The 22,316-nt window shown below is 38.5% G+C and overlaps 1 protein-coding gene across 4 annotated transcripts in view; it reads left to right on the top strand.

Annotated features, from left to right (window-relative positions):
* The window catches only part of nectin1b (nectin cell adhesion molecule 1b), a 148,785-nt gene that overhangs the window by 71,771 nt on the left and 54,698 nt on the right, over nt 1-22,316 (top strand). The window contains exon 6 of one of the 4 annotated variants that reach the window (XM_063906736.1): nt 1,148-7,258. The exons of the other annotated variants lie outside the window; for them this stretch is intronic. Coding sequence (XP_063762806.1) covers nt 1,148-1,653 — 506 coding nt within the window. The 3' untranslated portion in view covers nt 1,654-7,258. Of the gene's footprint in view, nt 1-1,147; nt 7,259-22,316 lie in introns of those variants that run through there. 4 annotated transcript variants of the gene reach the window in all.

Below are 22,316 nucleotides of genomic sequence, written 5' to 3' on the forward strand. Positions count from 1 at the left end.
TATCGTTTTGTTGTTGTATATTTTCCAACTCTCTTCTGAGGACTTGAAGTTAAATGTGCCTTTGCTGTGCTGGTTTAGACAACCGCTATCTGTGCGCCTCGAGGCTTTGATCACGTTTCATAAAGACTTCTTTTTTGTCTCTGCGCTTCAAGGAGCTCTGCATTTTTATATTTTTTAAGTGAAGACGTGCATGTAAGGGACATAGCTTTCAACGCTTTGATTCACTGTAAGCTACAGCTGTGCTTGTTTTGAGCATTGTTCCCTTCCCATGAGGAGACTCTAAAATGGTGGAATGAATGTAATGTTTCAGTTTAGCTCCAGATATGGTATGACGCTGGCAGTTGTGGATTTAAAACAATGTCTCTTTTTGAATTTGCAAGGCTAAATCCTTGCTGTTATTCTCTTGCATCTTGGGTATTGTTTGTTTCTTGCAGGCAATTGCTCATAGTCACTCTGTTGTCTTTATAAAAGCTCGTCTTTGACTCATTTGATACTTTTTCTCTTTACTGAATATTGTATATTTTTCTGTGCTGTCTGCTCTGCTGCCTTAATGGAGGAGCTTCATGTTTATCAGCTCTCTTGATGCATCATGGCTGTGTCTGCTTGGCTCCTAATAATCATCTCTGCAAGTGCTCTTCCATTTCTGCTACAGTGATGATAAAGATGCTAGTATGTCATGATGTACTCTTTCATGCTGGACTGTACTACAATATATCATTATATGTACTACTAACTGACTGAGCTGAATGTATTAACTGAAAGGACTTGAGAATTAATCCACAGTTTCTTTATGAAATGGTTTCATTTTCTTCCACCTTCAAAGAGAAGAGAAGAAACAATGGTTGATGCATGTTGACAAACTTCATTCACTTTTATCTCTTCAGTTGTTTTCTCTCTGGTTTTGTTTGAACTGGCTCTTTATTTCATCTCTAAAACTGCATGTGCCTGTTAACAAAGGAGCCTTGCCAGACTCGGTGAGGCCTCCTTTTGGGTTGGGGCTTGTGATGGCGCCGGGGCTCCTTCCTTTTCCCTTTGCTTTTCCTTCCTTGTCTCCCTTTCTTCATCAAAAAAATCTGCACCTGCACAAATGCACCTCCTCCCACCAGAGCACTGACACACTCCCTTCCATCTGTCTTTTCCTACCCAGAATTCCCTAACAACCCGCCAACCAGGCTCCCTGATACCACGCCAAGCCAGCACAATGCAGGTGCCGCCATCGGGGGCGCTGTGGGGGGAGTCGTCCTGTTGGGGGGGGCAGCCATACTGCTCTTCGTATTCCTGCGCCGCCGCCAGCGCACCTTCAAAGGAGACTACAGCACCAAGAAACACGTGTTCGGTAACGGGTACAGCAAGGCCGGCGGCTTGCCCGCACACCCTCCGATCCCCAAGAACCTTCAGTACCCGGACGACTCAGACGACGAGAAGAAACCTGCCCAGATCGGTGGACCCGCTGGGTTTGAGGCGAGTGTGCCCGATTTTGACCCCGAGCAAGAGGACCTGAAGAGGCCCTATTTCACTGTAGACGAAGGGGAGAGCCGAGATTATGATGAGCGGACTCTGGCTTTCCAGTATAACCCTGAACCTGAGATAGCCGATGATATGATCTCTCAAACCGACGGCTCTGTCATTTCTAAGAAAGAGTGGTATGTTTAGTGGCATGCAACAACCAAACCCTTTGGTCCCCTCACCTGCATTCCACTGCACCTTTCACCTCCATCACCACCCCACCCTCCCTTTTGTCAAGCTGCACACTTCACACTCCCCTGTCCTCTTTTGGTCAACCTAGTATCCCCCTCCCCCTTGACTCCCCCCACATCAGACCCCATCCAAAATAATCTCAATTAGAAAATCGAGCGTCTATTTAAAGTGCTAGCAACATCAACTTCTCAACATGACAGCATTGGTATCAGTTCCATCAAGTGAATGGGCAAAGAGTACAAACTAAGGTATGTACTGTAAAGGGACTCGAGTACGAGTCCAGACAAGTGATCGGTTGATTAATAATGGTGTAATATTCTTTTTGTGTAATTTTCCATGTTATAAGTGTATTACATGTATAAAAAGAGCAGGTTGAGGTTTTGCTGAGCACACTTGTGAAAGTCCTACACTGGATGTGCGGATTTATTTCTGTTTTTTTTATTACCATTGCCTTTTTTGTTATTTTTATAATGTCTTTTTGTATGATTTTAAATGAGCAGAGATACGAGAGTTAAATGTTCAACATAATTACAGGTGGAGTTCTATGTGTTTGTAATTGTGTGTCAAATGTTTCAGAGAAAAGAAAAAAAACGCCATACAGCACCTGTGTCATTTCTCACTGGGGTTAGCGTCCATGAAACTCATTTTGTACAGCATTTACAGCAGATGTGTTATGTGCTGTGTTCCAAAGACATGACTAGTATTTCTTGATCCCCCCTGTGTGTATAGGCTTGGCTTAACTTAACTGGGAGGGAGTCAGCCTACTGAGCCACGTGGCAGATACAAATTGAGAGTTTCCAATAATTTTCCCCTTCAATTTAAATAATGCTAAATATGTTTCCACATCAGTGAATTAGAGAAACAGGAGACAGAAGGGCTGCAACAAATTCTACTTTTCATTGGTGCATCAAAATCACGTCCAAATAAGGTTTGTTGAGTCTCTGTGTCATAAAAAACCTTCAATAATGCTCTGAAATATCATGATTGTCACTTGACCAGGTTGACCTGTGCACACAAGCTCTCGATCTTACCACTATAATGAAATGTCTGTTTTTTTCTGTGTTGAGTTGTCATAATTATGTTGTTCTAACCCTACTTTTATCAAATGGATGTCAGAGAAAAGTGTCTGAGGAATTTCCCAAATAATGACTCTGCCTCTCCTTATAATATGTGGCTGTGTGCTGAAAGAGTTGGCTTAAGCCCTTACTCCAACAGCATTTTCTATGAGGAGACGTCCATGGACACAAAGGACACGGATAGGAGGATAATGTCAACAGATGCTTAAATTTGCATCTACAGAGAGAACATTTAACATGTAAAGGGAATTGAAAAATGAATGGTGGCCATGCTGGAGTATAAAAAGTCACCTGCTGCTTTCATTGGGTTTATTTTTCCATCAGTTTTTTTTTTTTTCTTTCTCAAATGAAACTCTGTATGGGGGATTTTAAAGGAACAAATGGTTGTCCTTTTCTTAGTTATCTGAATCTGCCAATAGGGCTGTGTTATAAAGGATGTGTCTAGCTTTTTTAAATCACTGTTTATAAGTGCCAGTGGACGACACCGGATTGTCCATTACACAATCAGCAAAATGCATTTGCTTGGAACAAAAAAAAAGTTCAATGTGAAATATCCGATTAAACCGAAGCAAAGCAGTACATCCGTGGATGTAGGCGTCACATCTGACTGGCTCTGAACAATATAAATATGTTATTAAGCCTTATTTTCTGCATGTTTTTATGTTGGAGTGGATGTCGGTACGTTTGCAATTTGGTTTCGGTATCAATTACAGTGTGTTTGTTCTCATTTGCAGCTCGAAAGACGACACTTTGTCAGTGTTGTCGGTAACAACAAAGGTATGGGCACACAGTACCCAGGAACAATATTGCAGTTTAACACACAAAAAAGTATATAAAGATATATATATATATAAATAAAGATGAAAAAATAACATCTCCCTGGGAGCAGACTGCTGGAGATGTGAATGTTTTACAGTCCATGCTTGTCTACTGTATGTTTTTAGATGAGCATGTTAATCATGAGCCTCAATTTATATTGTATTTTCAACACAAGATTAACATTACAAAAGTGGGAGATAATATTCTTATCAAAAGCCTGTTGATTTCAGTTAAGTTTCATTTTCTACTGCCTTATTTCTGTTTTTGTTCAGTGTATCCACTAGAGATTGAGAACATACACGGGGCTGGCAGGTTTTATCGAGAGAAGACTAAACAACAGTAGCGTCTGGGTTGCTACTTTAAAAGTGCAAAAGCAAATCCCAATTATATTGCCTTTATTTTATCGTTCACTTGATAAAAGGTGAACGGCTTTGCTGAAGCTTCTTCTTTTTAATTCTACAGACATATCACAGCATAATAGAGACTAAACGTTTTTATCCTTTTGTGCATTCAGTGCCTATCAAAGACAGGAGACAGATGCTGCTCCAGCGTTTTAAGTTATTCATGCAGTAGAATAACATAAAGAGTAATATTGAAATCTGACACGGACTGCATACCTCTTAAAATCAGACAAATGATCGTTGTATTGTAGTTAGTGTAGTGGGGATGTTATTCAACCCTGAGCTCCGATGCGATACTAACATTGCGATGTGTCTTGATCTTTAAATCAATTCATCTCTTAGAAGCGGCTTTCATTACCATTTGAGCGTTTAATGATTGCTTCACGGTGACACAGCACTTTTTCTCTCTTATCAATAAAGACCCTAAAGAGATCAAACTTTTAGTCCCACATGGCTGACTTTTCTAAGCACAACAATTGAGACATGAAGTCTAATGAAAACGGATTTAAACCCAAATAAAATACTTTGGCCCCAAGCAGAGATCTGATCGACTCTTTTCAAAGCACAACTCTAGGGTTTCATTTCACCTTTTTTCTGCATCCATTAGAAAGCCACTGCCACACTTGCTTCTAAGAAAACGTTAGAGAAAGGAAAAACCCTTTGGAGTGGACATTCTGTATACTGGTAGATGTTAACATTGTCTTCATGTTGTCGGGGTGTTATGAGTTTCTATTTTGTAATAAAATGACTGTAACTTCATTCCATCCTAATCTACTTTTTGTATTCAGTATGTTTAACATTCCACTGTAAATATTGTATATACGGTTGAGATTATAGTTGGGATTTATTTAGGGACAACTGCGTAGGGACCCTGTCATGTAAAATATACCTATTTTGACTGCAAACATAGAGACCTGGTGATGGATAGATGAAGTCGATGGATAGCTTATTTCCAAAGTCGGACCCTAGAAACGCTCCTCCAGTACGTTTTTTTTAAATGCCACTAGCAGCTTCACTGTCATACAAAAGGAGTGACGCATACAGTTTGTCGATTTAATGTTATTGAAAGAAAAATCAAAAGAGAGAAAGTGTCTGTATGCAGCCATGTGAATGTATATTTCTGAGGGTGTTACAAATATGAAAAAAAAAAAATCTATTGTTCAATTGTGATGACCCAGTGAAGTAACTTGTATTTGTTTTAAGCATTAAATGAGTTCAATAGTCAAAAAGGTTCTGTCCCAGTTCCCTGATTGGATAGATTGACCGAATATTGTTCACGTGTGTAACACATTTATTATCCCTGTGTATTGATTTTGGTAATTGCAGCTCTTGTACCCCTGTCGCCTCATGCAGGTGCTTATTTGGATTTATTTTTCAGCGAAATCACCTTCTGTGAGCCTTAAGTGTAAAACATAAAAAGGTTTGTTCTTCAAATAAATGTTCCTTCAGGTTTAACAATTCTACACATGGTGAGGCCAATATATAAACCCATATGTTGCTCTGCTCCTATCCAGCTATTACACAGAGCCACATGGCTGTATTCCACTTTTCATTGCTGTTCCAGTTTTAAAAAGCCACTTAGGAGGCTGCAGTACTAACGCTGGATGCCTTGGGATGCTCTCCGTTGTTTGCTCTAGTTTCAACGCCTGAGTGCGAGACAAATCAAACCATTTTAGAAAAGCCAATACAATCAGTTATGGTTAGGAAATGTCCTAAATTCAGACACAATTTCTTAAAGGTGATGACTTTTTTTGTTGCCAAAACTGCTGTTGTTACAGAGAAAAGGTCCTTTTAAAATTCTGAAATGATTGCAGTGTAGTATCGTGGTAATCATTTTATGTCAGGCTAATACATTCATATAAAAATGGATGCATATAATCTAAAACAAAATTAATCCAGTGGTTATACAGTATCTTTTTGAGAGTTTTTCCCTTTAATTGGATAGTAAAAAAATGCCAGGCAGATGCTGATATTGAGTTCAGCGCTTAATGAAGCTGCAATGATATGATGAGAGAGGCTCAGTGTAGAGTCAGACAGATCTGTCTCAGACTGTGGGACTCAAGTGCAGACATCTGCACCGTGCACATTAAGAACAGCCCAGAGTTTGCAGCTGTTGCCATCCATTTGCTAAAAGAGCCCTTTGTAGCCCAAGGGGCTTTGATGGCACATAGGCTTTTAACATGCATGGCCATCAGTTTCCCCCCCCTCCTGACAGAGCCGCAAGTGGAGTCTTACATTTCCTCTATCAAAGTACTCTTAAGATGAAATATGGCTGGATTTTTGTTTTAAAATATGTTTCTCATGGGCCGTAATTCAAAAGCGAGTTTGTAAGAGCACCTCATATGTGATGCTACACCATTCAGCACAGAATACAAACTACAGCTGGGCTGTGTTAAAGGCAGTGGAGACAAGTGAAAAGTGATACGGCCGTGCCCGCTGTGATTTCGCATGTAGCTCACATGTTCAGATTATAATTCTTAAACTTTATGGTGCTCATAATTTCACTCAAACATTGTATTTCAAGCCAAATTGTAGTCCTAACAAAGCAACCCCGTGAGTTGATAAGTTTCTTCACACTTTTGGGTGAAATACAATAGCATTCAACTTTCTTTTGGCAGTCAGTTTGATTTTATAGGCCACAATAACTCACCAGCCTTGGGAAAGACAGATTGGTAGCTTTTGTTGGAAGAAACTTATGGCTCCTGTGAACCGTTGAGATGTCGATAAGCTAAGAAGTGGAGAAAAATATATCAATATGAAAGACTTTAGAAAAGCCAATACCACAAGTCATTAAACTACAGTGATTAAATGGTTAATTAATATTTTGCATATGCGTTAGCAATTTCTTCGGGCTGGATACAGGAGGGAAGTTTTACATATTGATCAGTAAGCTCGCTTTATGCTGCACTTTGTAGCCTTTAGGCCAGTTTGTAAACATCTCTAAATACTGATATAAGACATGTGATCTCTTCAAATGACTGCTGTTTCAATTCAAGATTCATACTCCTCTGTGTAAGCAACATGAAATGTTCTCTCAGTTGTTTTCACAAGAGACCCAACAACCCTAACATGTGTCACAGCCTGCAGAAACATGCATATGTTATATACAAGTACCCATGATGTGTTAATGCATAATTATTTCTAATAGCCTTCTCTGGATCATCATTCATGCTTCTGCAAATATGTTTGGTTTTGCTCTTCCTCTCTGTTTTCAATGTGTACAGTCACATGAGGTTGTCCTTAATAAAAATGTATTACTGTAAATCCCGCGCTTGCTCTCATGTTTAAAATTCTCAAAGGTCCAATTGCAGAAATGTCAAATATACACTTCACCATGGTAACGTTACAGTAATACACATCCTCCAGCCTTTCAAAGTATGATGATTTCATCAGCTACACCATTAGGATAATGTTTCAAAGGTTTTTTAATTACATTGTATTTAACAAGTGGTCTCAAGGCTCATGTACTGAAGATGTGTTGAACGATAAAATATATGCTTAAGGAATATCATAAAAGATATTGTGCTGCAAAGTGTCTTGTTAAATGATATTTTATCACAGCTGTCAAGGAATTTTATAGTTAGGTTTTAAGCCACTGCTGGACGTTGTATCTTTATGTCGCACATCTCACTGAGGTCACATGACACTTTTCTTTTATTATTTCTTATTTGCGTGACTCTTACACATGTAGTTTTGTCTTTTAATTTGTTATGCAAAACACATTATCATTCTTCTTCTAGAAAAGGTATTGTCAGCTATTCTTAATCTTGGCGTTACTCCAGAAAAACTGTAGCTCAATGATAATGATCAGGAAAGAGTCTGCCCACTTAAGCTGCAGATATTTTCCCCCTCACTTGTGGTATTTTCCTTGGTTGTCTGATCAAAGATATCCTGAAACTAAATGTTCTACAATTCAACTCCGTTTTTTTTTTCATGCCTTCTCAGATTTTGTCTCTCAGGCAACAACTAGCGCGACTAAAGTTGACACATGTTTCACTTGGAGCACCACGTGAAACCCAAGGCACATAATTAGGGGAAATGTTCCTGCCATGACTAAACCAGTACAATATACAGAAAAACTCCCATTTACAATTATCCTTTTATTCTCATAACTGAGCTATTTTTGCTCAGTTGTGTTGCAGCTGACTGAATGTTCAAACACCATTATGAATGAGTAAATCACAAGTGTGGTTGAAACACTAATGCTGACACCTGGCTGAGTTGTTGACATGATTAGATCTCATTAGCAATTTTCTATCCATGTAGGCCTTTTTCAAAGCCTGGGTTTATGCTTTACAACAGTGAGTACAGCTGTATACACCTAATACTTGAGTCCCAGAATATGTATTAAATGATACACACAAGGCATTTGGCTTCTCTATCAGGCTTTTTATTTGGGTTGTTAATCCATCAGTCTGTCTGTTTATCTTGTGTCTGAAAGAATTTCTCCAATTGTGAACACACATCATGGACTGAAGGATAAACTCATTACATTATGAAGGACACTGTGACCCCACATCTGTCAAATTCCTGTTAAAGGGATTCTTCAGGAACCCCTTGAAGGAACTTAACCCAGGTCCCAGAAATGTTCCACCCTTATAGTCATCACAGTGATGCACCATCCTTGGGATCTTAAAATAAAGACCACAGTCCGCTTTTATATCACTCCAGAGAGAAGAAGAACTGAATCAAAAGAAAAAATGTTCTTCATTGTTTAGATGATAATCCAGTGGGCATTATAGCTGCAGGCAACTTTGGAAAAACCAACAGGGGTAAAATAGATTTGAAAAGTATCCTAGCAAAAAAAGCCCAGAGTTCTCCGGCGTCATTCCCCTGAAACATATGACTACTACCTGTCGACTGCTGCAGCGTTGGGGGAAGGGCAGCAGCACATCGTAGTCATGGCTAACAGTATTCAACTACCTCATGTCGCCTTCACGTGTAAAGAAAGCACATTGTCAAAAGACCAGAAATAACACGGCAATTGTTAGTACTAATAGCTGTTGGGCTAGCATATTAGTATTGGAAAATGGTATTGATATAGCCTATGGAAGACTGGGTCATGCGCACAGATTGCCTTATTATACAGATGGACAGGCTTATTATAGGCCTGACACAGCCTCAGTTTCTGGTTTTATAGGATTTATTGATTGCTTTTGGGGCATAAATGGTTCGACAAATGGTAAAAACAAAACAAAAAATGCCTACCTTAGCTTTAACCTTGACAATACGTAACGTTCTCTCTTTTAGGGTTGTGGCCAGTAACCAACACCATATTGACCAACCTTGGGAAACTAATTTCAAAACCATATACAGCTCTACATGTCAACAAAACCATCATGTCACGATGTATTTATTCTTCAATAGGAGTTCTATGAACATACATAGAATCTTTCCATTAACCTCTTTCCCTAAAATGAAGGAATCACACTGACTTGTTCTCACAAATCCTATGGAACATGTAAGATCATTAATTCAAGTCAAACAGTCCACGCCACTTATTTTTTGTATTTGAAAACTGTTTTTTTTTTTGCATAGGATAATAGCAATATAAATAAAGAACTTAGTAAGATAAACAAAGATCTATACACTGCTTTTCTCTTGTCAGCACTGAGCACATCCTATATTCTTTGATACTTGCTCTATCAAATAGTCATAAAGCACAAATATAAAACCAAACAGACTCTATTGATCATCAACAAAATAAAAGTAGGTTGTTTGTAGAGAAAATCTCAAAATGATTTGTTGCCACATTAGGCTTTTACGTTGTATATCGACTCATCCTGGCACACTGTTATTTATATTATTGTAAGTCTTTAGAGGCCTCCCTCGGTATTTAAATGTGATACAATTAGGCAGTAGTCCGATTTGTTTTCCATTCAGCAAAATAGTTTCTGACATTGTTTGCTCATTTTCGCCTTTGTTTGAAAAGAAATATGTTTTTCACAGTACCTGATCGATTAGGCATGCAGTTTATACCCCGATGATAGAAAAAAACAAGACAATTCTATTTCCAGAAAATGTGAAATTATAATGAATTTGCAATTATTTGGATAACTCCAGGATCAATCCGCTGAAATAATTATTGCCTTATTATTTGAAAATGAGACGGCTCATAAACAAAGTGCTCCAATCCCATGAATACATTTGGTGGCATCTTGAGGGACCCCTGCAGTATGGCTGCTGTGGACACCACACAAACACACACACAGACACACACCAGCCCTGCTTTCACGCCCTTCCATTTTCAGAGCCGGTCATGGCATGAGCAGCTCTGCTATCCAGCTGCGCATTAGCGTTCTCCAATTAAACTCAGCCATCCCAGAGCAGAACGAAAGCTCTAAACCTTCTGGTGAGAAAAATGCTGACAACCCTCATCTACAAAGTCCTGCTGGGAATACTGTGTCCCTGCGACCATTTACCCAGCGTCAAAGAAGTCGTCTGTGTGTGTGTGTGTGTGTGTGTGTCTGTGTGTGAGTATGTCTGTGTGTGGGTGTAGGAGGGGCAGAGTTAGTGTGCATACCCTTCATCCGTTTTTCTTGACCGATGCTCTTTCAGCAGTGAGCCAGAGTGACCTTAGACACACAATAACTTTTAATGACAGTAAAACCACACGTTTATGATTCCAGTGAGAAATTGTGTGGAGGAATTTGTGATATTTGCTGTACATATTTGTGGTAAAAATCTGCTGAAAATTGTTTGTCAAAGGCAATGTCCTGTCTTGTCGCAAAATTAAAACCTCTTTGAAAATTAATTCTCCGGGGATCGGGATGATGAAAGAGATTATGACTGACATTATCCCTGAGATCCTCAATTACACAGGCGCTGGGCGTGGCCCCAAGAACAGAGAGATAGATTTCAAGGACATGATTTATAACGTGCACATGATGTGAATGCATATACAGTCTCAATGTTCTTCCTGTAACACATTTAGAACAGCTACAGATTATTGTTTTACAAAAAAAAAGGATAAAAGATTAATATAATGAATTATATCAAATATACTCAGACAGTCTTCTTGCTTAGGTCGGGTTTACATGTTGTCTGTCTTCTGGGAGGTTTACTTCAAAACACTATTTATGAACATAAAGCGATGCTAAAAATAGAACATCTTCCTTAAATATTGAATTGCTAATAAACATAATGAATATGTATCAACATTCATATATGACAGAAAATGTTTACAGGCTGATTATGCAAGGCTCCACAGTGCTTAACGAAGTATTCACAGATTTGTCAAAATATGAAGTGTAAGTAGTCTTTATATAAAAAAAATACCATATATTTAGGTAAATTTAAAACGTGAAGTTTGGCTAATTTATTTTCAAATGATATCCGATGAGTCATCGTGCATTTGGGTGCGTTAGGAAGCTCACCATTTATACTTTCCAGCAAGACTAATGAGAAAAATATCACAGATCTTTGAACAAAAATTGGTCTTATATTTAAAAAGGTTATATTTGTTAGACTTTCTTGTACAAATACATTGTAATAGGACATAGTCTGGACCACATGCAGTAGGTTTCCAAATTCTGAAAGCTGACAATTTCATTTTTTCAAATCTTCCATTGAACATTTTTGTGACTTCACCACAGGGATGAAACTGGTTGCTCGGTTTGTCGGGCTTAATGAAGCATGCACACATGTTTTAAATTTAGCTTCCCTATTTCCTGTGCCGATTTATTTCATTTGCCTGTGCATACATTTACGTATACTAACAGTTCTCATTAAAAAATAGTTGGACTGAAATATAAAATACATTTTTACTGTTTAATACTATTGGCCAGATTTTTATTTGAAAACGGATGGATTCATTTCAGTGTGATGTCGTTTGGAAAGAGGATTTTTAGAAATGACATATAAACATGGTTTTCACCACCATTTTTTAACCCTTAAATCAGCAATCACATTTCACAGCATTTTTGGAAAATTAATGAATTTCTATTTTCTAAATAACATCCATGTTGCACTGTTTTTACACCCATATGACGCACTAAAACACCCCTATTAAAGCCCCTTTAGACCGTAATCACACACACATTACACCCATTTTACACTATTTATTCAACCTTATTGCACCCATATAAAACCAATTTTGCATTAGTACGTTAGTAGACCCATATTGCACCCTTAACAATATGACACCCATATTGCACTGTTGTTACACTGTTTCTACACCCATTTAACATAATAGACAGTCTGTCAAATGACTGTATGCCCAAGGATACAGAAACCTAAAGTCACATCTTAGCCAATATCCTTTGTGATTTATGAATCTGCTGCTCTCACTGGGAGAGAAAATGCATCACAGGGTGAGTCAAATCTCGCCCAGCAGCGTCAGTTGAAATAAAAATGTTTGTGGACCGAAATTTAGCTTGCCAATAAATGAACCTTCACCTGTTGGGAATCACTGGCTGTAAGCAGAGCTCTCCCATCCACAATGTGAGTTCCCGCGCCTGACAAATGGAACAAATGGGTTAAATTAAGAAACCACTGTCCCCCACTCTCCCAACACTCGCTTCCCTGACTATTGACTCTCACAGCTTTATCAGTGTATATTAGTGTCAGTGCCAGTCTGCATTTAGACTAACAGTGCCAGAGGAGGCAGCCCATCAGCACATACAGGCATGTGTGTGGTCATGCACAGCCAATGACCCTTTGTCACAAATAATTCTCATCAGCGGAGCCACCAGGCTTTGAGAATGTCATCCACTCAAAACAATTAATATGAAAGGCTAGTTTATAAATTCAAACTGTAAAGCTGAACCAGGCAGGATTTTTTAATCCCAAACGCACCTTTATTTTTTGTCAAATTTATGAAAAAGTCATATGTCTCCCTAATTGAGTTAATGCCCAAATTAAAGTGGACGTTGGGAAGACAGGTTGCGCCATCGCGAGATTCATAAAAACTAAAAGTCTGAAACAAAAAAATAGAAAAGATTTGCTTACAGTATCTTTGTTAAAATGGAAACTTTTGAGGTTTGAAAAATGCACATAATCACTTTTGGCAGTTACTTTTTCACACTCTAGTTTACACCAACTAAAAGGTCTGAGCTGTAGCAATTACATTTTAAATTTGATTAGTTGTTAAAAGAGCAGACATTGATACATCCACATTTGAAAATGAGACAGAGATGTGAAGACATTGGAGAAAAAGAAGCGGAGGGATGTGATTATATGCCAAGAGGGACACACAGGTAGCTGCAGCAGCGGCAGTCTTAACAACTCAATTATCTTTTGGGCACCAGAGGTCATCAGAGAATATTTAATTGAGTCCAAAGTTCTACATCTTACACTGATTCACTTCTCCAGTAATGTGTAGATTTCGACTTATGGGCTTTGACCCCCAAACTCTGGTATTTGAAGGTTTTGCATTAGTGCTAACTTGAATAAATCTCCTAAATCAGCCACAAATGCAGATGCAAAGCCAGCCATTGATTATATTACAGCGTTATTTGCAACTCCATCTTTGAACAGCTGATCCATGCAAAAATGCAAACAAACTAACTTGTCCACAGAACACAGCCAGTTGGGACTAATTCTCCTGAAGTCTTATGGCTGGTTGCCATGACGAGTCACAACCAATTAGCGGCCACAGGAGGATTGGCTTTCTGCAGCAGCAGGTTTCAATACCCAAGCCTGAGGTCAGTCACCGAGCTAACATCCTGCTGATGTTGCTATGTGCCCTGGATGTCAATGGTATTTTATCCTACATCTGAGAAGGTAAGCCTATGGAATGGATCTGTTTTTGATATCAGCTGCATTACTATGTTGAAAAATATAAATATTGTCCTTATTGCCAAAAAGAATATAAAAATAACTAATTTCATCATTTTCTGATTCGCCACCTTGAGTGTTGACCAATTGATATGAAGCGGAACATGTGTCATGTGCTCAGTTAAAAGAGAAACCCTACATGTTAATAAATTGCTTTACAAGTGATATACCACCCTGTGATGGTGACTTTTAACTGCACAACGTGGTACACACATAGTTGTTTCCAAATGTCTCTGTTTCAAGGGTTAGGGTTAGTTATAGCGAGGGAGGAAGATGATAGAGGTCAAACACTCACTGGCAGCAATATTGTGTCCACCTGGCCAATCTTCTTCACCAAATCGGCTTTTCGGTCTTTGTTATGATAGTTTTCATCGGATATACAGTACAAGCCTTCCACTTTTTCTGAATGTGGCTGCTTCCGATGGCATGCGATTGGTTCTCTTAGAAATCAATAAAAAAAAGAGGCTGTAGCTCATCATTGCATTATTGGACATGGGCCCTTAAATGTATTAAATAGTTCCCCCTTATGTTGAAGTTGAGAAAGAATCATGGCGTAATTCTGTCATTTCTTTTGAAAATTGTATGATAAACCTGGCTAGCATTGTATGCCAAACTTCATCATCCATGTTGCAGTTGTTTTTGCTACTATAACCATTTGGTTCATGGAGTGAGTAAACATGATTACCAGGCACATAGTGTAGTGTAGAGGTACAATATATTTGTTTTCTGCCTGATGTGGCTGGGATTCAAACATATTTTGTTAGCTTTCATTTGCCAATCAAAGTTGTAAATGCATTAGCATAATTATCATTAATACTCAATGACTGATGACATGTTTATTTATGTGTTCCTCCCTGACGTCGATGAAGGCGTACAAGCTGATGATCACTGGGGCCTTTTCATCTGAAGAGCTTTCTCATCTTCTTTTGCTGAGAAGTTGGCAGAAGCCGAGCCTTCAGACGAATTCCTGATTACTTTTACAACTTGTTGATCTCTGTTCATTACTTGAAATGTGAATATTGCGGCGGTTGCGTTGCATTAGCCACACTTTGTGTACTCAATCATTAAATTGCTTTCTTTGCTGTTGTTGCTTTGCCATCACGTGATTCTTAGGGTTTGGATTGCCATACAGCTTCTCATTTAAATCTGTGAGTAGTTTATCCAACGCTTTCTGCAAGACTTGTTTTCCAACAGTTTTATTATTTACATCTGTGACGTGAAATTCAGATTAAAGTTTTACATGCAGTCATTAGTATTGCAAGTCAATACAATCCTTTTGGTCACCTACACATCTGCCTTGGGGCGCTAATGATCTATCATCAGGACACACTGTGAGGAATGACTCACACTGCATACACAGGTATCGACGCAAAGACTTCCTGTCATGAAGCATCTTGTCTAAAGGAAAGGTGATACACAAGTTGATTTAACAGGTTTCCTTTCTTGTAATGGTAAGCCTTGTGTGGTAAAAGCTTCCTGTTTGAAAGGAAGGTATTTACCAACGGCAAGAGGATACCTGGCTGAATGCTTCATGAGTAACTTGGCATAATGGACCACTTGACAAGAAAATGTCCGCTTTAAACCTCAATGTAAACATGTCAATCCAACACATTCAGGTTGCTTCACATCATTGCCATCTGTCAGATAATTAACTAGTCCTTGTTCTTAAATAGTGAATACGGTTTTCTCAAAAAAAATAACTACGTCAGCTAACATTGTATGAAATGTGCCATTCATATAATTTGCTTTCACTTGACTCTTAGTGTGCACAGGTTTAAGCATGTACTTTTTCAATGAATGAGTTGAAGTATATTTTTCTCTGAGTGACCCTGGGGCCTAGCACAACAGGTGCTAACGCCACTGAAAAAAACTCTACAGTCCCAACAAATCCAATCTATCAGCTGGCTGCAGTGCATGAGAACTACCAAACACAACTCACAGGGCCTTGATTTTTTTTATGTGAATATCACAGTTGACTGATCACCAGGGCGACCGCTCACGGAGCGCTGTGTTCAGTGGACATCTCTCTAAACACAGTGTTTTTACTGGAGGGGTGCTATTAAACATCATGGGTATTACAAAATGTGTAAACAAAGAGTTTTGGATAAAATGTAAATAAAGAAGACAGAAGTAATAACCCATTTTATATAAAATGATTTGTCTGATTCTATAAAGTTTACTGATAATTTACTAAATCCTCTCTGTATTTTGCAGAATAAATATAACATGACATCTTAAATAGTATCACAACTGAACCTCCAACTATTTCCAACATTATCTTGTTCAAATAGACTAAAATAATAATTCAGTATAGTGGATGAATTCAGCTGATTTTGAGAGAATGAATACAACTTGTCAATGTCAATCTTCTAATTTCACTAGTAAGTAAGCATGGTATTCCCTTGAAAAATATATATATTTTTAAATCTCCCTGAACAACTAGACATGGTTAAAGTCTGAGTCACAGACTTATGTCACACTGACATATATTAGATAAACAGGAAAAAACAAGGGGAAGATGTCTATATTGCAAATTCCAGCAAATACAGAAACACATTTGAGTTCAATAAGCGTTATTCGGTCCCCCCAGGCACAGAAACAAACATACACCAGATACTGATACATAAAAACTATACCCTCTAGTGCAGCAATAAACATGGTGTTGTGGGATGTTAAGAAATAGAGTTCAGTTACATCTATTGTTGTTAAATGGAGTTTCAGCACTTGGAAGTGTTCTTATAGTACAAAACATGGGGCAATGTTGTTGTTTTCATTTTAGTGCTGATTAAATTGCTATATCTGAGTTAATGCTTATATGTTGTAGCCCGGAAAAAACAGGGAAAGTGATATTGGTTTCCTACCTTTCTATTGAACGATACATTTCAAACCATTGTTGGAGTAAAAGTGCTTTTTGTGTGGGTGTGTTTGTGCTTTGAAGATTGCAAAAGTTGTGGAATTGAAAAATATTCTCTTTTCCTGCTTGGTAACTTTGATTGTGCTGGCATTATTTAGACAAAGAATGACGAGTTTAAGTCTTTCCAGATGACCATGGATAGGCCTATAATTGTTGGACTCACACTGAAATTCCTGCATTTCTGCAACCTCATCACCATCCCTCACCTGTGCTGATTGACAGAAGTCAAACCCATCCTTTGTCCTTTGTGCACAGTTTTGTTACTCTAAATACCTCACAAGCTTTTAACTTGCTCAAAGGTCAAACAATTTAACCAAGTAGCTTCACTGTGGAGTGTTTTGCCCTTCAGCCACCAGAAGGCCAATTGACTTAAGTAAAGAGCTGTCAAATATCAACAGTACCATGTTGAAAAACATGACAGCAACACTGCAGTGGCAGCAGGAAATGAAATGAAACATAATTCAATTTCAAATGTTAGAAGAGCCGGAGTTATGTTTTTATTATTTTGTGAAGGTTGTATATGTGGCATATTGTTAGACATTTGGCAACTTCAACACAGAAAAGCTAATTCAGTACTCGACACTTTCTTACAGGAGTTTGTGAAATGTATTTAATAAAGCCTTGGTGATGTGCTTTAATTAAAATAAAAATCATGCTGCTCTATTCAGTTTTAAAATAATGATAACAAACTATAGTGACAGCTCATGAACACAGCTGCAGGGCAGGCTGAAAATACCTGCAGGGCTCACGAAGAGATGCTTCACGAGAGAAGAGAACCAAAACAACTAGATAAAAAGAAATGAAAAGACTGGAAAAAAGAGCATTCACACACACACACACACACACACACGCACGCACGCACGCACGCACGCACGCACGCACGCACGCACGCACGCACACACACACACACACACACACACACACACACACACACAAACTTACAGCATTGACTTTTAGGATCCCCTCAACGATAGAGACGATCAAGTAGAGCATACCGACAGCGACTACTCTGTGGAGCAACACCCCAAGTCTGGGCCTGGTGACACACACACACTTCAGTTGCACATTTCCTATTCAATGTGGTAGACTATTCTGTTTATTTTTTTTAAGACTATGCAATTTGGTTCTTTGGCTTCTGAAGTTGATTTAATCTGGGCATCTTCTCAGGAAAGTGACATCTGTCTCAGAAGTAGAAATTGCAAAACACAGGAACTTCAAACTGGCAGACAATTGAGTGTCAAGATGGTTTCAAAAAATACCGAATGTTTTTTTTGTATTATTACATTTGTCTAATATTAATTTACGATATTAATGTATACAGCCCAAACCCCACAAGAAATTCAGTGCAATTGAATCAACCTATCATAAACATCTAATGAGCTCTAGTCCTTCCAGGTTATATTTATTAAAACCCTTTAAACCCTGAAATTATCTTGACCTTAGGAACACATACAGTATGTTGTACTTTACCCATGTGTGATAAGTCCATGGTTTTCACAAATAACCTTGTGAATTATGATGCTATGGTGGCTGCCACAAAACCGTAAAAAACAAACATCTCATGGTGAAAAAGAACAATCATTTACATGGAAACACTAACATATATTTCTAAATTTAGAGAAGACAAAGCTCTTTAACTTCCGTATGTGAAGGCTGACTCCATACTTGTTTGAAAAATTAAAGAAAAGGCTAAATATTTCAAATTTTATGAACAAATTACTAAATGACTATCTGACCTGTGTAATCCACGTCATGTTGAAGCACCTGCACGCTCTACCCATGCACCAATTCTCCCTATAGATAGTTTACTGTATATAGGAAATAGGCTACACAGTCCTTTTAGATTGCATATTCTTTAACATTTCCTCATGTTACAGTGTCCACATTCTTTAATGATATGCTGTTATTAAAGCCATGACATAGATTTATACCGGAGCAGATGTGCCTATTTAAGTGAAGAAAACTTCATTGTGGAGGAGCTTGATATGATTTTACGTACCTCATAATTAAGTGCTTGTTCATCCATCAGGTGATGTCTCTTATGTATGCGGGGCTGAGCTGCAGTTCGTGTTGTAGCAGCCCTCTCATGTCATCTATTTTCAAGCCAGAATGAATCAGCCTATCCTCTCTTTTTTGTTCATTTTGACACCCGACAAAACTCATCGCCTCCAAGGGAATTGGAGTAGAGGGTCTTGTTTTGTTCTGGCAGTTCTTTCAGGAACGGCCATCAATCAGGTGATCTATTGTGTTAGTGAGGGACCTTTCTCTATTGAATTCATCACTTGCTCCAAAAAGCAGATGCTACAAAGGTATTGAAAGTTTGCAGGGTACATTATAATCTGATGTGAAAGAGCCAGAATGAAAGTCAGGGGGGCAGTGCCTCATAATGATTTCACTACCAGTTTATATGTCAGGAAGAAGTGACCCCATTGGACGGCGCCCTGGCTCAGACAGAATTTGTATTACATTGATATTCAATCATGATTATCCTCCATACACCATGTTCTGGTACACTGATCCCCACAAAACAAAAGGAGCAGCTTTGAGTATTTGGCATTTTCCAGTAATGGAAAATAAAGATTGTGATGAAGCATCACAATGAAAAAATACAAAAAAAATCAATTAAACTACTAAAATAATTTCATTTTTCTCATTGAAAGTCCAGCACAATAACCTTTATGATTGCTTCTGTTAAATCTGCCTGACATTGATGTTTTGAATAGGTTTGTTTCATGACAGATTGTTGAAAAAGAAACAATCTTTTTTCAATGCAGCCACCAAATGTTGACAGATTTGGTAGAATGTCAGCAGGCTTGAAAAAAGAGAGAAAACTGAAGACTGGAGTTGGTTTGGATTCGTCCATTTCGTTCCAGCTGATCGATGAGAAGGACTGTGGTGAGCTGGAGTGAACACATTTACTTGTTGTTTCAGAGAGTGCAGAGAAACTGGGAAAGGAGTACTTTGTAAGGCTTAATTTGCTGGCATTGTCAGTCAATGCCTGTGTTCTCCAGGCTGCCCAGACCAAGGATAAACAAAATGTAGGCTCTGTTTAGAGAGCCATGGATGGAGGGGAACCAGAAACAAAACAAAGATCTTGGTGAAACTAACTGCATGCAGCTTTTCTGCAGATGAGGTCTTTGGGAACAATGTATGTTGGTTTGGGGTTAAGAAAGAAATATGATATTATTCTGACAAGCCTTTAGGTTGCCGATTCCAAAACCCATTTCTCTACCACAGTAATGTCAGAGTAAGTTTCACAGCATCTCTCAGCACCACTTCAGGACTCAGCCGTGCAAAAGATGCATTTTCAGACATCTCTTAGGAAATTGTTTCTCACTAAAACTTGCAAATGCCCATAGCAAAAACAACTACTTTTTCTTTATGCTAAACACATAGAATTAAGTTATTTTTAACACTCTACCTTAGCAGCTGTTTAACTTGCAACTATATGTTCAAAATAGAGGGGTTCATTTTTCACATTTGCAGGGTTGATACTCCTTACACAATGTCCACATTTGCAAGTTTGCTTTTAAAAGAGATGTTTCAATATCATGGCCATTGGGATACAAGTGACAAACACTCGAAATAGCACTTCAGAGAAAATATTGTACACAGCTTTTTAGCAAGGTGAATTAATCACCGTACAGTTATTGAATCTTCTCTGCTGTTTTCTTCCAGACAATTGTTCATCAGCTATATGCTCATCTCTTTTACAGGTTTTCTTTGTATTTCAAATTCTATTCAAGTTCTCTGCCTTGTGGTTTTCACACTGCATTGTAATTATCCCCTGCCCTGATAATAACAGCAGCCTGTGTCTCCACCGGTGCCGTGGTGCTTGTTAGGCTGACATTCAAGTCTGGTTCAGGCTCAGTATTTTCTCAGACACTTGAGAGTAGCTTTCAATTGTTACTGTGTGAAAGTTGAAACAATAATTCAGGCCTTGCACCTTCTGCCAGGCCGGACCAACATGGCTCCCACACAGTGTCTGTTCTGAGGGCTGCTGTGGAACCGTTTTGTCAGCTGTGAGGTGTGGGAGTGGGTAATGACATGCTTTTACAGATGTCACTAATGAGTCATGACAGGCAAACACTGGAATCCAGCCGCGGTTATTAATTTCACCCGGTATGCTTGATTTGAATAGTTGTACCCATGCGCATGGTAACCGGTTTTACATTTGAATACAAGAAATACAATGTGGTTGGAAATGCACCTATCAAATGGCTCTTACTCTATTTCCTTCACAGGCATCGTTTTAATATGTTGAATAAAAAGTATTTTAGATTTTTTTTTTGCAACCTTCCAGCTAAAACCCTGCAAACGTTCATGATAGTGTTTTTCAACATGGAAATATTCTTGACTGGATTTTCAGGAACAGACTTGTTTACTTTCCGCCAGAGAATTGAATGACCAATATCTCTCTGAAGTTACAGCCAGCAGCTGGTAAGCTTAGCTTAGCACAAAGACAAAAAACTTGTTATGTCTTTTTCTTTTCTTTATATGTAAATAAATAGTGTAAAAGACACAATTTGTGATTTAGTATTTGTTGAACTACAGTACAATAATGCACGTTTAGTAATACATTTGCCAGTGAATTAAGGTAATATTAAAGCAGAAAGAGAAATATATTTTTTGGCCTGATTGACAGATGTTTCAGTCAGCTGCTTACTCATCTCACTTACTCAAATTCACGCTCTCCTCTCCTTTCCTTTGTCTTTATATGGACTTTTCTCTTGCTTCAGTGACTGCCAAGATATAGATGGTGGGTCAAATTGATCATCCAAAACATTTCTTCATCAAATCCGATCACCCCTTCCATGCTTTTCTGTAGTTTAGTTGAAACACGTCTAAAAAGACGAAGATTAGTTGCCACCATTACGCCGTTCTCTTTGAATCCAGAGTCAGATTAAGAGAAAGGTTCTCCTCTGAGAGTTGTGCGATAAAGAGTTTGTCCCTCCCGATGGCCTCGAGAGGCTCTGAAGAAATGATTAGGTTCATGTGCCACTCAATTATCTGTTCCCTTAAAGCCATCTCTTTCACGATGCAATTATACAGGATGAATGTGAATGAGAATGATGGACGCTGTGATGTGGGGCTGGCCACTGGTGGAGCTTTAAATTTGGTCAGCTTAATAGATCACACATGTTTTGGCAATGTTTTTACATTCTTTCACAAGACAAGAGTCATATTCTTTACGGAAAAAAAATTAGGGGCAAAAAAAGAAAAAGAAAAGAAGGGGCAGCATGCAGAGGGAATGACGTTACTCTTTCCCATCTGTTCAATTAATTTGCCATGAAAAGTGCCCTGAATGCTTTTTATAAACTTTCAGTGTTTTTCTGCCACCTTCTTCTGATTTTATGCCACTGACCAAAAACAAGTTGGACACCGTTGTTTTTCCTGTTAAAAGATCATCATGATGGTGTTGTTATGACCGGGCCCCTGGGTTTTTATGGAGAGGTTTAACTGTATGCTCCCTGCCGCACCGGATCAGGTTACTACTGTTCCCCCACTGAATCTCCCTCAGGCCCAGCTGCCTGGCAAAGCATTCATGATTAAATGTGAGACACGAGCCGTCCTGCCAAGAGAAAGCTAGAGGAGGGGTTTCTAGCTTAGGATGACCACAGTTTGGAATTT

The sequence above is a fragment of the Eleginops maclovinus genome, chromosome 18 (assembly GCF_036324505.1).
Source record: "Eleginops maclovinus isolate JMC-PN-2008 ecotype Puerto Natales chromosome 18, JC_Emac_rtc_rv5, whole genome shotgun sequence".
NCBI classification, from domain to species: domain Eukaryota; kingdom Metazoa; phylum Chordata; class Actinopteri; order Perciformes; family Eleginopidae; genus Eleginops; species Eleginops maclovinus.